General features: G+C 36.5%; 3 protein-coding genes across 4 annotated transcripts; all 3 read left to right on the top strand.

Annotated features, from left to right (window-relative positions):
* Positions 1-2,234: 2,234 nt before the first annotated feature.
* Positions 2,235-3,993, top strand: LOC113353996 (methyl-CpG-binding domain-containing protein 1-like). The gene is made up of 2 exons (XM_026597454.1): positions 2,235-2,311; positions 3,290-3,993. The coding sequence occupies exons 1-2, from the start codon at positions 2,306-2,308 to the stop codon at positions 3,782-3,784; spliced, it is 501 nt and encodes a 166-aa protein (XP_026453239.1). The 5' UTR covers positions 2,235-2,305; the 3' UTR covers positions 3,785-3,993.
* Positions 3,994-4,530: 537 nt separating this feature from the next.
* Positions 4,531-8,515, top strand: LOC113349202 (2-oxoglutarate-Fe(II) type oxidoreductase hxnY-like). Of its 2 annotated transcripts, none has more exons than XM_026593133.1 (11): positions 4,531-4,711; positions 4,829-5,024; positions 5,157-5,255; positions 5,866-5,917; positions 6,279-6,400; positions 6,498-6,598; positions 6,692-6,750; positions 7,145-7,201; positions 7,614-7,659; positions 7,801-7,880; positions 8,197-8,515. In XM_026593133.1, the coding sequence occupies exons 1-11, from the start codon at positions 4,604-4,606 to the stop codon at positions 8,285-8,287; spliced, it is 1,011 nt and encodes a 336-aa protein (XP_026448918.1). In that variant the 5' UTR covers positions 4,531-4,603; the 3' UTR covers positions 8,288-8,515. The 2 variants fall into 2 exon arrangements, with proteins under 2 accessions (XP_026448918.1, XP_026448917.1); XM_026593132.1 differs by having other exon boundaries at positions 6,279-6,418.
* Positions 8,516-8,873: 358 nt separating this feature from the next.
* Positions 8,874-9,856, top strand: LOC113349203 (protein TORNADO 2-like). Its single transcript, XM_026593134.1, has 2 exons — positions 8,874-9,352; positions 9,469-9,856. Exons 1-2 carry the CDS (start codon positions 8,891-8,893, stop codon positions 9,793-9,795), a joined length of 789 nt encoding a protein of 262 aa, XP_026448919.1. The 5' UTR covers positions 8,874-8,890; the 3' UTR covers positions 9,796-9,856.
* Positions 9,857-14,679: the final 4,823 nt, after the last annotated feature.

The following is a 14,679-nucleotide window of genomic DNA, read 5'->3' as shown; positions in this document are numbered from 1 at the left end:
AGTCGAGGATGAGCGTCTACCCGGTGACTGGCCACATGTTTATGAACAACGTAGCAACGCAGCACCAGTTAATATATTAAGAGGCAATAGTGACGAGTTTTCCCAAATTAGTGCTGAGCAATGCCGACGTGCAATGCGTAACAAAGATGCGCATATTCGCTTGCTTGATGACTTGATCGAACATATATGGGCATAATATGGAAATTAAAAATTGTCGTTTGTCATTTCCTTTGTATGTTAACTTTGGATAATAATAAAATAATTAACTTTGGACAAATGATTTTGTTGGACGTTCTATTATCTCTTTGTATGTAATTATCCTCAAGTTTTAATTAAGGTCGTATGTTTCAAAAAAGTAGAAATTTAATTCAAATCAACGGAAGTAAATCTAAAATCCAAAAATTACATAATAATACGACTAATTATTCAGATAATAAGAAATATTAAAACATAATAATACTACTAATACTACTAATCACTAAATAGGAGAAATAAGTAAGGTTTGAACTATTCCTCCTTTGTGTTAAGATTGGTTTCTTCTATTCCGAACTATGTCCGCCCTGCGAAGTTGGAAGTACTCTTGTTGTACAGGATCCATGTTTTGAAGATCCATCATAATGATGCGAAATTCGTCGTCTTCAGCTTGCTTGGCTATTTTTGCCGCATGTTCAGCTTGTTTTGCTGCAAACTCTGCTGCTATTTGTTCCATCTTGAATCTTGATTGTGCTTGGTAATGAGTATTGAAATTTTGTTGTTCTTTAATAATTATTCCCATCAATTCCTCTTGGTGACTGGATTTCTCTCTCCCCGTTTTCTTCAATCTTTTTGCTGTTTTTTTCCCCATCTTACGGAGATATGTGTTCTCTATGTCTCCCCCATCTGTGTCGTTACCAGTCTCTCCTTGAGTTGTTGTTTGCGGTCCTTCCTCATCTTCCTCGTTATTCTCATAAGTGTCCAAATCATGCGTCGTATCGAATACAAAAGTCGATCGCCGATTATATTTTATATTTTCTAACACAATTGGGTAGCACTCTTCATGCTTAAATTTTTTCCAATCGTTGCATTCCTTGAACCTCTTGTCCACTTCTTCAAGCTGTTAATGTTTTTAAAAACACTTAAGTACATGGGCGCTTATTAAATATTAGAAAATAATTGTTCAAAAAATCAAGAATGCTTACCTTCTTTTCAGGACCCCATCCAGTATGATATTCACCTTCCACTTCTGCCTCTTTTGCCGAAAACAATGCCACATCTTTACTTATTCCCTGATATCGTTTTTGCCATGAACTCCAAGACCGCTCTGGATTATTAGGTAAATGAAGTTCAATATCATCCTTGATACGAGTCCACAACGTCGCCTATGATTGATCAGTTCCAACACCAGGATCTTGAGATATAGATAAATGAATTTTACACATCGTTACATTTTCGATTGTCGTAAAATTTGGACCTCGTGCTGCTCTTGGTGCCATTATAAGCGAATCTGTGAAAAATTTCCAAATGATTTGAAAGCCGAAATAATATTTCTTCTTCTTGTTGTGATAGATAGTTTGATGTAGTAGTTGTGGAAAAATGTTACAGGATTTCATGTGTATATATAGATGTTTCCTCTGAAATTTCCAACGTTCGAAAATGTCTTCCAAACTTTCCAACGTTCGATTTTCTTGAACGTTCGAAAATTACCAACGGTATAAAAAAATTTCAAAAACAATTTTGTCTAACGTTTTAAATTTTTTTTTGAAACTGAAGCTTTAAATGGGGCGGAGCTATTAAGTCCGCTCAACATCAGGCGTTAACTATACATACGCCGGGCTGGGGCGTTGACTATATAATCGCCTGTATGAGACGTATGTATAATCTTCGTCTCACTGGGGCGTAAACTTTATGAACGCCTGGCGTGGGGAGTAAACTTCAGCAACGTCCCAACGGGCGAACATTTCAGCAACTCCTGAATGAGGTGTAACTTATATACACGCCTCTTTATGGGGCGGTGACTTTACGTGAGTTTCACAACAGACGTAGTTTATATACACGTCCGATGACAAACGGTGACTATACGTTCGCTCGACTATATATAGTTTTGGTCTTGGTCCCATACCAAATATGGTTCGGAATCTGGTTTTGGTCCAGCTTTTAGTCTTTACTCCGTCCCGCTGCGTCTCGTTGCGTCTCGCCCCTGCAACATAATTATAGGTTTGGTCGTCCACTGCAGTTGCTCTAAGAGTTATTCACAGGGGAGTTCACAATTCAGGACACAATAACTCACAATCACACGGCCGCTCTCGGTACAGACAGACATAGAGGAATGGAAGTAATCTCTAACTTCTTCTTCCTCTTGCTCTTCTTATCAAATTACTTTAGATTTGGTGTAATTTTTTGATATTGAAAGTGGGGTTTTTTCTTTTTATCACAAATTTGAGTTTATTTTCTTTAATTCATGGATATATTTTGTGATTCTGTTAGAAATTTAGAGCTGGGTTTTCTCCGTAGAAAACGGGGGCAAATTTTGTTTTAGACTTTAGATGAAAGACATCTTGTGATGAAACCTTATGTCAATGGAAATGAAAACTTTATGTACTGAGAATTGGGGGAATTTAGTCTGTGAAACAGTGATGAAGTATTGCTTTCATGTTATTAGGATTTTAGGGTTTCCCCAAATTAGACTCAATTATACCTTTTGGTTCTTGAGAAAATGATTCTTGTCTAGCAAATAGGACTTGCCCCGACCCTCAAATTGTTCAGCATGGCCTAACGTGAGGGGAGTGTGTGGGGTTCTTTTGCTCTGCACACTCCTCATGTTTGGTATCACCTTGGTTGCATGGTAACAAGCCTACGAAGTTCATGCTTTTAGTTGAGGAGAGTTCAATTTAGGGAGAGTGGCCGGGGCGGTTAAAAGCGACAGACTGTAAATTTGTTGGAGTTTTGCCTACGTAGGTTCGAATCCTATTCCTACCTCTCCCAGTTAACTTAATATAATAGAAAAGGAGTTTCTGAGACGCAATGAGTTGGCCGTGTAACATAGTGGAAATGTATTAGACTGCAAATCCTGGAATGATGGTTCGAGCCCGTCCCTGGCCTCTGCCCCAGTTCATATATATTCCCTGCTATGATAACTTTCGGCATCAAGTGACAGCGATTGAGACTTTCATTCCTCTCGAGCGATTTGTTTATTGTAATGTAGTTGTGATAGATATTTGTGAGATTGTTTGATACTAGGATGGTAGTTGCACTACAGAAGTTTTGTAGTTTTTCTAAAATTTTGTTTCCAACTTTACATTTTCTATTACAGAAGGTTCGGGAATCTTCGATTGGTGCATTTGCAGTACAATGTGGGAAGTGCGAGAAATGGAGACTAATTCCAACCCAAGAAGAGTACGAGGAAATCAGAGCAAACTTCATAGAGAAACCGTGGTTCTGTGATGACCAGTATAATGTGGATTGTGACGATCCAGCTGACATAGAGTTAGACAATACACGAACATGGGTTATTGACAAACCTAACCTTCCAAAGTCACCAGCTGGTTTCGAAAGAGGTATGACTATAAGAAGTGATCACCGCAGATTGGATGTCTTTTATAGAGCACCAGGTGGAAAGAAAGTACGATCACCAGCTGATGTAGAGAAATTTCTAGAGACGAATCCAGATTACAAAGCTGCTGGAGTTTCCGTGTCAGACTTCAAATTCATATCCCCAAAGATAATGGAGAATACGATTCCTGAAGGTGTGGTTGGTAGTAGTCAGAAGAGAATGAAGATGGATGATGATTTCATTGATGACATGTGAGAGGTGTTTGGGTGAGTTTTGGCAGGTACCATGTTATGTCCATGTGATTAGCCCATAGGTGCATCAATTCATCAAATGAGATAGTTTCAGGTCAGATTTATGTTTGTATAGCTAGTTTAATAGAAGGTATATGTGAGTCATGTGACTGTGGTGGTAGATATATATTACTATCCTTCAGAGTTTCAATTCTTCCACCAATATGGTGGCGTTTGCTCAACCCACTTTAAAAGTGGATAGATGTTATTCTATACTGAGAAAATTTATAATAATATTGAAATTTCACTAACAACTGAGTCTCTCTTTCATTGCCTTTTCGTGTATGTTTGAATCTGTTTGTTCATATAGTACAAAATATGGCCAATCAACTGCAGAATGCTGCAGTGCTGTGGTCCGATACAAATGCAGTTTCTTAAAACAATTGTACTACCTTTGTTTCAGAAAAAGTGATATTTTCACTTTTTCATCTTTGCCTATAATATTCTGTACTTTTCCATCCAAGATTCCGAGACCAGCCTTGGGCGCAAAGTTGGTTTAATGATGATGAAATCTTTTGAGGCACCATTCATGAAAATCCATAGCCTACCAATGTGGAAGGGACAGTTTAGTGGTGGAGAGTGTAGGTGGGAAAAAACTTTAATCATCAAAAAAGGAAAGAAAAGTGGCTATTTTGTAAATTCTGAATAATAACATTGTTACTTTTGTCCTTACCCCTATAAATACACCAAGAAAAGCTCAATTATGTTCCGCCCTCCCAAAATCCCAACCACAAAAACAGGAAAAAGAAAAAAAAAAAACTTTTTCAAATTCTAATCTTTGAGAATGGAGAATAGCAAAATCAATCATCCTAATATTCCCGCCATTTCCAAGCTTAACTGTATTGATCTTTCAAGCCCAGATATTCAGAATTCCGTTTCCTTACTCAAACAGGTACAATTCTGAAGAAAAAGAAAAATTGATTCTGATTTTTCATAAACTGTGTGTTTTCTTGCTTAATGCATTTATTGTAGAATTTGAAGTTGTTGTGCCTTTGGGTTTTTTCAACAGGCATGTTTGGATTCAGGATTTTTCTATGTTATCAATCATGGAATAACCCAAGAGTTCATGGATGAAGTGTTTGAACAAAGCAGAAGGTTTTTTGAACTGCCTATTGATGAGAAAATGAAACTTCTTAGGAATGAGAAAAACCGTGGTTATACGCCTGTTCTTGATGAGCTATTGGATTCTGAAAATCAAGTAAATGGTTGGTTTATAGCACCCTATTACACAGTTAATTGCTCATGAACTGTTTGTTGAAGCAACCACGGATTCATAAAAACATTTCTCTACTACTGTGTTATGTTAGTTTGATAAATTGTAATTTGTATTGGTTCAGGAGATTACAAGGAGGGGTATTATATTGGTGTCGAGGTACCTGAAGATGATCCTGCATCAGAGAAGCCATTTTATGGACCCAATCAGTGGCCTCCTACAGGTACCAACTCTTTTTATGAATCGTTCCTGGTTTTAGTACTGCTGTAAGTACTAGGTCTTATTTCTTGGATTAGTTGTTGAGGAGCTTCATTGTACCAACATGTGCGAGCATTTTGGTGAACTTGCAGTTTGTGTACATTGCAATTTTGGTGAACATGCCGTTTGTGTACATTGCAATTATCTTGGTCCGTACAAAATCTAATACTAGTTTGAGTGTTTAGCCAGTTAGCTGTTGTGGTTATATGAACAAGTAATATAAATGTTTTCAATATTATACATAACTGTTGACATATTCAGCTTTATGTCCTTATGCTTTTGAATCGTATTGAATGTACTGAGATATGTGTACCCAAGCTACTGATCCATGTAATCAGGAACCAATTTGGGGGATCCATTTCCAATCAGGTATCATAGAGATATATACTGTATCTCTATCTGAACAATTAGAATCCTGGAGAGATTTCCAAAGCATGAACTGTGATATTTGCATTTGCCTTTTCATGGACATATCCTTGAGATGTTTAAGCAACTTATTGTGGTGTACTGAATCTGAAAGTTGAACATTATAACACGATTACCCACTAACATCTTAGTACCTTGATGTCTTGAAGATCTGTTACCTGGTTGGAGGGAGACAATGGAAAAATACCATCAGGAGGCTCTGTAAGTTCATCTTTTTGGTGCTTGATAATCATTATTTTTGTTGCCTTTGCAACTGTCAAACTTCTTTATCTTCGAGTAATGCTTAGAAACATAAAATTAGGCATCAGGCTCCCTGATTGCTTTGTGCACATTCTTTATGCTTCCCGGTCGTGGATCAGTGATCACTTACCAATTGCTTTATGAGAGTTTTAGAAAAGTTCGAAGCCTTGAGTCTCTGTTATTGAAAAATGAGTTTCATTGTTGGTTTCATCTGTGTGTCCCATCATGAACTTACACTGGTTTACATCTGATTTGTGCTGATTTTGAGTTTACTATGAAGCACTAAGTAATTAGTCGTCTTGCTCCTTTTGTTTTGATTCAGTCGAGTTGCAAAGGCAGTTGCAAGGATCATCGCTCTTGCACTTGACCTAGATGGTGATTTCTTTGATAAGCCTGAAATGCTTGGCGAGCCTATCGCAACCTCGCGCCTGCTGCACTATGAAGGTGTAAGACACGTTACAGGTCAATGACTTCTATTTCAGTATGCTAATCTTTTCTGCTCGTTAACTTTGTCATGATGGGTTTTCTGTTGTTGCATTAGGACGGATGTCTGACCCTGATAATGGAATATTTGGATCTGGTGCACATTCTGATTATGGATTAATTACCCTCTTGGCAACAGATGACAATTTAGGTCTTCAAGTATGATTAACTGAATTCTTACCTTATTTTCTTTTCATTCTTACCATTATGCTTGAATGATGAAGGGATTGAGACTCTTTAAATTCTCTGAAGATCTGCAAGGATAAGGACAGTAACCCACAAATTTGGGAATATGTGGCACCATTGAAAGGGTAAATGCCTCCAACTATCTTTAGAAATATGGGAAATTCACATTTACATGAGTGGTATGGTGTTAAGTTGAAATGTTAGTAGTCATATGCTCGAAAGGAAAGGTTATTCGTGTAAGTACTACAAAAGGAAAAAATGACTCGTGGCTGACAGATGGTTGAGTGTAGCTTTTATTGAGATGCAGCCCTAGGGTTAATTTACCTGGAAATTGAAAGCTTTATTTAAAATTACCCAGGTTTTATTCATGGAAATACTGATTGTGCAATCATATATCATCTTCATTTTGTGGTTTCGAGCTTTCTTACTTATCCCAGAGAGAAAAATCTATTTGAATTTCTATATGATTATTTTCCCCATACCATAGTTAGCTTTCAGTTTTTAAACTTTATCTTACAGGGCATTTGTAGTAAACCTTGGTGACATGTTGGAGCGGTGGAGCAACGGTATTTTCAGGTAATCTCGTCTCCACATATGAATTAGTCCAGATCTTACAGATGAGATGACTGAAGTACTAAATGGAGTGAAGGAGTTGGAGATCACATTTACGTATTTCGTTGAGTGCCAACTTGATTTCTTACTATTTACTAGATTGCTTATAAACTTTTAATGAGTCCATGCTTCTTATGAGAACTTTTTGATTTCAAAATCATTGGTAAAGTTTGATTGTGTTGCAACTCCACCGTCTTATCTGATTAAGCTGCTAGATAAGATTATTACTTGGTTTCTCAAGTTCATTTTTGTAATTGGGCAGGGTACTGTATTAGCCTGTGTCTATTATCATCATCATCGTAATTACAGAGATCTGTTATTCAAATTGCTTTTAATGGTTGCCAATTTATGTACTTTTGTTGTTCATTTTCTATAGGTCTACGTTGCACCGAGTATTGGGCAATGGTCAAGAAAGATATTCTGTAAGACCGTCTTCACCAGCTTTCTGAACTGCGAACTTTAAAGTGCAATTTTTATGATATTTTGTTATTTTATGCTGCATAAAGTGGTCTTTTTGATTTGCCGTTATTTTATTTTTCTAATATCTCTGTTCTTTCGAACAGATTGCTTACTTTGTGGAGCCAAGCCATGAGTGTGTCGTAGAGTGCTTGCCATCTTGCAAGTCAGAAACAAACCCGCCCAAGTAAGATCTTCAAGCCCTGGTACTTGGAAAAGCATTACTGTATGTTTTACTGTCTTTATTAAACCTGTTGTACTTTGACTAAAATGGTAAAAAAGTCTGCAGTCAGCTACTTCTTACCTCACCCCGCATAAATTGTTAATTACCCACTTTCTCTGAATCCTCCTACTTGTAGAATTAGTTTCAATAAATACCGACTTCATCTAACCAGAAAATGAATAGAATCAGGGTGTCATGAAATTTAATCAGATCAATGTTAGCACTCAGTTTTGTCATCGATGCTCAGATTTACTTCTTTTTTTTCTTACTTTTATTTCAGGTTCCCTCCAGTAACAAGTGCGGCTTATCTGAGTCAAAGATACAAGGACACACACACTGACCTTAGCTCGTATCAGAACTCTAAAACTTAAACAGGTGCTCAGTTTATGTTTTTGCCAGACTGTACATATAATGGTGAACACAGCATGTCCAGGACAATCTTCCTCCTGCTATCTATCAGAATGTACGCAATTATTATATTCAAAAACGACAAGTATAATAATAGATAGTGTAATAAAGAGGGTTTTCTTCCTTTAATTTTCCTTCAGCTGTTTAGATGGGTAAAAATTGTGGTAATGAAATTTATTTTTGGTAATGCCATTCTTTCTCTTGTTAGTAGAGTTCTTGTCACTAGAGTTTCTTATTCGTCAAATTTCACAACCGTATGGTCAAGCTTAATTTGTAACACTGAGTTATGCATTTCGGTGACCGTTTGTTCAAACTTCTTCTCCAGAAGTCTAGCATCTGATTAGACATAACCACTAGCCAGCATCTGATATTGTTAATCTCACTTTTCATGAAAATAGGTTGACAAAAGGATACACTTTTCTTTTTTAAACCCAAAAGAGAAGAAAAAAAGGCGTAAATTCAAAGAAATTTAACACGTTTTCTTTTCAATACTGTTTAAGTCATTAACCCAAGCTCATTTTTGAGATCCTCACTTCCTTTCCATCTGAACATCCCTATCTCAAAATATGGCACTAAGCCATAACGAAATTGGCGTGATCAACTTCATAGCGACGCTTCTATCGATTCCGATTATAGGGGCCGGTATTTGGCTGACGACACTACTGGATAATTCTTGCGTCAAGATTCTTCAGTGGCCGGTTGTAATTCTTGGCCTTTTGATGTTAGTTGTAGGAATTGCAGGGTTGATAGGAGGATTTGGGAGAATTTCATGGTTACTTCTTTTCTACTTGGTGGTTATGCTTGTTCTCATAATATTACTTGGTTGTATGGTTGTATTCATTTCTATGGTTACTCTTCAAGAGTCTGGTCACATAGATTACTCCGGATGGTTGTGTCGAATAGTTCAAGTTTCATACAAATGGGATCAAATTCGAGCTTGTCTCAGCTCGACAAGCATGTGCACGGAACTGAATCAAAGTTACCATTTCGCTCAAGATTTCTTCAATGCACGCATCACTCCATTACAGGTACAGCATCATGTCCTCCTATAGCATTTTTAGAATCTGTTGATCTATATGATTTCAAGTTTCAAGAGCATTGGTGCAAGTTTCTCCTAACCCAGATTTCTTTTTTGCTATTGTAGTCTGGCTGCTGCAAGCCTCCAACGCAATGTGGATTCACGTTTGTAAACCCGACGTATTGGATTAGTCCGATAAACACAGCAGCAGACATGGATTGCTTAATGTGGAACAACGAACAAAAGCAACTTTGTTTTGGATGTGATTCATGCAAAGCCGGATTACTTGCCAATATCAAGAATGAATGGAGAAGAGTACATATCATTTTATTAATCACTTTGATTGCTCTGATCTGTGTTTACTTAGTAGGTTGTTGTGAATTTAGAAAGGCGAAAACAGAAGATCTATTTCGCGAGTACGTACAAGATTTTCCTTTAGAAATGTCTACATAAATCAAGACTCTCCAAATTGAGTAATTAGAATTTCTGAAGAAAAATATGTTACATTTAGAAATTTAGACGAGTCACTGGACGTCTGTGTTTTGTTGAACAAAGAATGTTATTTCCTAATAGCCTATGCAGCCCATAAAGAATGTCGCCTCTAAATAATGTTACCGTTGGCCTCCAAACAGCTGAATTCCTGGTTAAAAAGTCTAGGTATGATAAAAATGCACTGCAGCATCGAGAGAGGCTGCTTTCTGTCAGAGTAACATGTCCGGAACAGAAGGTGTTGTCCATCAGACATAGTCACATAAACAGAATCGAGAACAAGCTCTGAAACCTCCTCACTTTGCCATCGATGTGACTATGTTCTGTTGGAAACCGATTAATAAAATATGATTGTAAAGTTTTAATAAAAATTATAATTTATTGTTGTCTTTTGTGAATGAAAATTTTTTTAGTCCCACACCGTGGAGTTTCCACTTTTTAGTTGTTTTAAGAGACTATATAAGCTTTTTAGTCCCACATCGGGGAGTTCATCTTTTTAAGTTGTATTATTCCATTATATAAAGAAATTCACTACTTTTGTAAAAATCTATAGGAAAGGGGTTTCTCCAATTTTTAGAGAGACCCCCAAGGGAAAAATACTTTATATTTTCTTTAACGTTCACGATTTTCCTTAAGTGTTTTTGCGGAGTTGCCAAACTCAAGTTGAGCATCTACTATATATGTTATAGCATCACTCTTGAGTGTAACCGGGCGCTAATGTCTTAAGAAGCAGCGTCAGTGGCGGAGCTAGACATTTGGTATAGCCCTGGCTTGAGCATTTTACTAGCCCTGGCTTAAGCCAAAAATGTACACGCACTCTACATCCCTTTAGAAAATAGGCTTATAAAATATGGATTTGGGCTTCTTTTCTCCTGGCTGGCTGTAGTTCCGCCCCTGGGCAGCGTGTTGAACACGTGACTCATTCTGTTTTTCCAAAGTTTTTCCTTGTTGCTGTTGCGGAGATTTGGGGAGCTCGTCCGTTTTATCGAATCGATCACTTCCATTATAAAGGAGCTAAGTATCAATAACTTTTGCTTATTTGATTTTTCCTTATTTTGATTGTTGCACCCAACAATCTTAAGACATTAGAATTTGTAATAATCATGGATGTTAATTGTGAAGTGAAAAACAAAAAAAATGAATTTTTGGTCAGCTGTAGAGTTTCGAATTTATCTCTTAACCTATAAGGAATTTCGATGAACCCTTTTGACCTAATGTAGTAGACATCCTGATAGTTACCCACACCAAATTTCAGAATTTTTGGAGTTATAAAAGTATTTTTTTGATATTTTACAAAACAGAGAAATGTTCCTGAAAAATTATGACGAGTAGAATTTTGTTGTTGACTAAATTAGTTTTTATGGGGTAACCATGAGTTTTTTGAATTGGTGATTCAAACGAAGTTTGTATATCTAGATGTTATCTTCAAAACTCATATTTTATTTTCCAACTCGAAACTAAGGTTTGTGAGATGTGGTGTATTAGGTGATTGGGAAATTACCGTGTCTGTGGTCAGAGTATAAACGAAGATTGTGGCATGAAGTTGAAAAGGGACATGGCTACCAGGCGCATGTGGATGAACACAAGTATTCCAAATATGACAAAGGAACGAACAACAAATAAAACTCTAAGCGTAGTCTTTATAAGAAAGGTATGTTTCGTAAAACTGAATCCGGCATTACTTTAATTAAGGGTGATTGTTATGTTTGTAAAATTCCTGGTCACGCGGCAGTAAATTGTAGACTACATAAAAACCTTAATAAGTATAAAGTTAATGCTAATTTAGTTGAAACAAACTAGAACAAGTTTAGTGGCACGACGTCGGAAGTTATTTTAATAACCAATGTGAGAGACCAGTAAGTGGATTCTGGAGCCACCAAGAATGTTTGTTGAAACAGAGACATGTTCACCTCCTATCAGAGGATAGGGGATGTCGAGAAACTATTTTTGAGTAACTCATCTGCAACAGAGGTTGCATAAAAGGAAAAAGTTGAGCAGAAGCTCATATCTGTAATATTCTCACATTGAATGAAGTTTTCATGTTCCGAGCATGTGCAAGAATATTGTATCTTGTTTTGTTATAGATGGTAAAAGATTTAAAATTTTATTTGAAACTGGAAAACTTGTTGTAACTAGGCAGTGATTTTTTAGGCAAGATTTATAGGACTTTGGGTCTATATAAGCTTAACGGGAAAACTGATGAAGAGAACATAGTTGATTCTTGTGATTTCTTTGTGTGATTGAATGTTTTGCGTTGTACACTTGGAACCGTAAACTTATAAGTCAATGCTTAAACTGGCCAGCATAGGCTGCGTACCCAAATTTAGTTTGGATTTTGAACACAAAAGTGAAACCTGTGTAGAATCAAAATATGCTATAAAATCTTTTAGCACAAATGTTCAGAGTAATTCTAAACCCTTAGAATTAGGCCTAGTTGACATGAGTTCAACCCAAAATCACTATGGTAAAAGATGGTTTATAACTTTCGTAGAAGATTGTACGAGGTACTATCTTGTATACTTGCTTAAGGATAAGGATGATGCCTTAGAAGCCTTAAGATGTATAAATTAACTTGAAGTTGAAAACCAATTAGAATCCTTGAACTTAACAACCGTATCCTTAAGGAGATGATAATTTCCATGTTGATTAGTTCATGATTACCTACGGCCTTGTGGGGGGAGGTAGTCCTCTTAACTAGTATATCCTGAATAGAGTACCCTTTTAAGGATCAGATGAAACTCCATATGATTTATGGACATGTAGATGACCTTCTTATGAATGCGTCAAAGTGTGGGGGTGTTTGACTAAGATTGTAATTTCTCTTCCAAAAAGAACTAGATTGAAACCAAAAATATTGATTGTGTCTTCATATAGGGTATGACGTACACTTATACATATAGATTTTTGGTTGTGTGTTCTGATTCTTCAGACTTTGGTGTGATTTTTCTGACTTTGGTGTGAATATTATATGACGGAATCTAGGGATGTTGAGTTCTTTAAACATGTTTATTCTTAATAATGTACCTCATTAGAGATGTGATGTTGATCCCCAAGATTTAATTTCAAATAGTCGGAACTTATCTTAAAGGAAGATGAAGTTGAGGTTGAGCCTAAGAGAAGTAAAACAACTAGACTTGAGACTTCTTATGAAGCCGACTCATAACATGCCTAGCTTAGTCTGATCCCCAGACTTGTAAAGAAGCCTTGACATATACTGAAACCCCATTCTGGTAAGAAGCTTCATTTAGTGAAATGGACTCAGTCCGTCGGAACCAGACTTGAGATCTTGCTAGTTTACCTCCAGGGAGTAAGACCATGGGATGGAAATGAGTCTTTAAGAGGAAACGTTAGGTAGATGGAACCGTGGAAAAATATTAGGATAAGTTGGTAGCTAAAGGCTATAAACTAAAAGAAGGTGTACATTTCTTGATTCTAATTCACTTGTGACGAGAATTAATTCTGTTAAGATGCTAGTTGATATTGCTGCCATAAAAAAATTGGAGATACATTAGATGGATGTTAAGAAAGCTTTTCTAAAACCGTGAATTAGATAAAGAAATTTACATAGACCAACCTGATGAGGACTTTCTAGTGAAAGGTTATGAAGACAAAGTTTGTAAGTTGAATAAATCTTTATATAGATTTTAAAATAAGCACGTAAACAGTGACATGGAAAATTTTATCATGTGATAATGTGTAGTGGATTTAAGTTAATGAATCTGACAAGTATATTTACAAGTTGAAAAAGTGGGGGACAACAACCACACCCAATATTTCGCTTAGCAATATGTATGGACAAACTCCAGTATACTTTCTAGAGAATCAACTAGACAGTCAGACTCAATCTAGATAAAAAGTATATCAAAGAGTTTATATCTCAATCTCTCGATTTGATATATACTCAAGCAAATAGAAATCTGCGAGTTTTTATCAAATACTAGAGAGATAACTTGGATGGTACCAAAGACCAATATCCAAGTGTCGATCAATTTAAATCAACAACCAAAAGGTCGGATATTCTAATTGATTGAACAATGCACACCCTGTGATATTTCAATTATATAACAAAATATAATGCAGAAAAGAAATAACACAGACACCAGAATTTTGTTAATGAGGAAACCACAAATGCAGAAAAAACCCCGGGACCTAGTCCAGATTGAACACACATTGTATTAACCCGCTACAGACACTAGCATACTCCAAATTAACTTCGGTCTGGACTGTAGTTGAACCCCAATCAATCTCACACAGATCCAAGGTACAGTTATGCTCCTATGTCTCTGATCCCAGCAGGATGCTACGTACTTGATTCCCTTAGCTGATCTCACCCACAACTAAGAGTTGCTACGACCCAAAGTCGAAGACTTTAATAAAAAAATCTGTATCACACATAAAAGTCTACAGTAATAGATAAATCCGTCTCCCATGAATATACCTACAAATTTTGTTCCGTCTTTTGATAAATCAAGGTGAACAGGATCCAATTGATAAACCGTACTTATATTCCCGAAGAACAACCTAGTATTTTCAATCACCTCACAATAATCTTAATCGACGCAGCGAAAAAAGACATTGCGGAATCACAAACGATGAGACGAAGTGTTTGTGATTTATTTTATATCTTGCCTATCGGAGATATCAATCTCAAGCCAATTATTACAATTGTACTCGTACGACAGAAACAACAGGATCAGATCACACAATTACAAGAAAGTAGTATCGGTCTGGCTTCACAATCCCAATGAAGTCTTTAAGTTGTTAACCTGGTTTAAAAGAACAAACCAAAGGTTAAAGGAGAATCGACTCTAGCTTAGCACAACTAGTATCACACAGAAGGTGTGGGGA

This window comes from Papaver somniferum, chromosome 2 (genome assembly GCF_003573695.1).
Source record: "Papaver somniferum cultivar HN1 chromosome 2, ASM357369v1, whole genome shotgun sequence".
Taxonomy (NCBI): Eukaryota; Viridiplantae; Streptophyta; class Magnoliopsida; order Ranunculales; family Papaveraceae; genus Papaver; species Papaver somniferum.
The sequence above is the reverse complement of the archived record's forward strand: the minus strand, read 5'-3'. Positions and strand labels throughout refer to the sequence as shown.

Bases quoted from the DNA above. Each gene is read 5' to 3' on its own strand.
- LOC113349203 (XM_026593134.1), top strand. From the start codon at position 8,891: ATGGCACTAAGCCATAACGAAATTGGCGTGATCAACTTCATAGCGACG. The intron at 9,353-9,468 runs GTACAGCATCAT...TTGCTATTGTAG, and splicing joins CACGCATCACTCCATTACAG to TCTGGCTGCTGCAAGCCTCC.
- LOC113349202 (XM_026593132.1), top strand. From the start codon at position 4,604: ATGGAGAATAGCAAAATCAATCATCCTAATATTCCCGCCATTTCCAAG. The intron at 5,918-6,278 runs GTAAGTTCATCT...GTTTTGATTCAG, and splicing joins AAATACCATCAGGAGGCTCT to TCGAGTTGCAAAGGCAGTTG. The intron at 6,419-6,497 runs GTCAATGACTTC...TTGTTGCATTAG, and splicing joins AGGTGTAAGACACGTTACAG to GACGGATGTCTGACCCTGAT.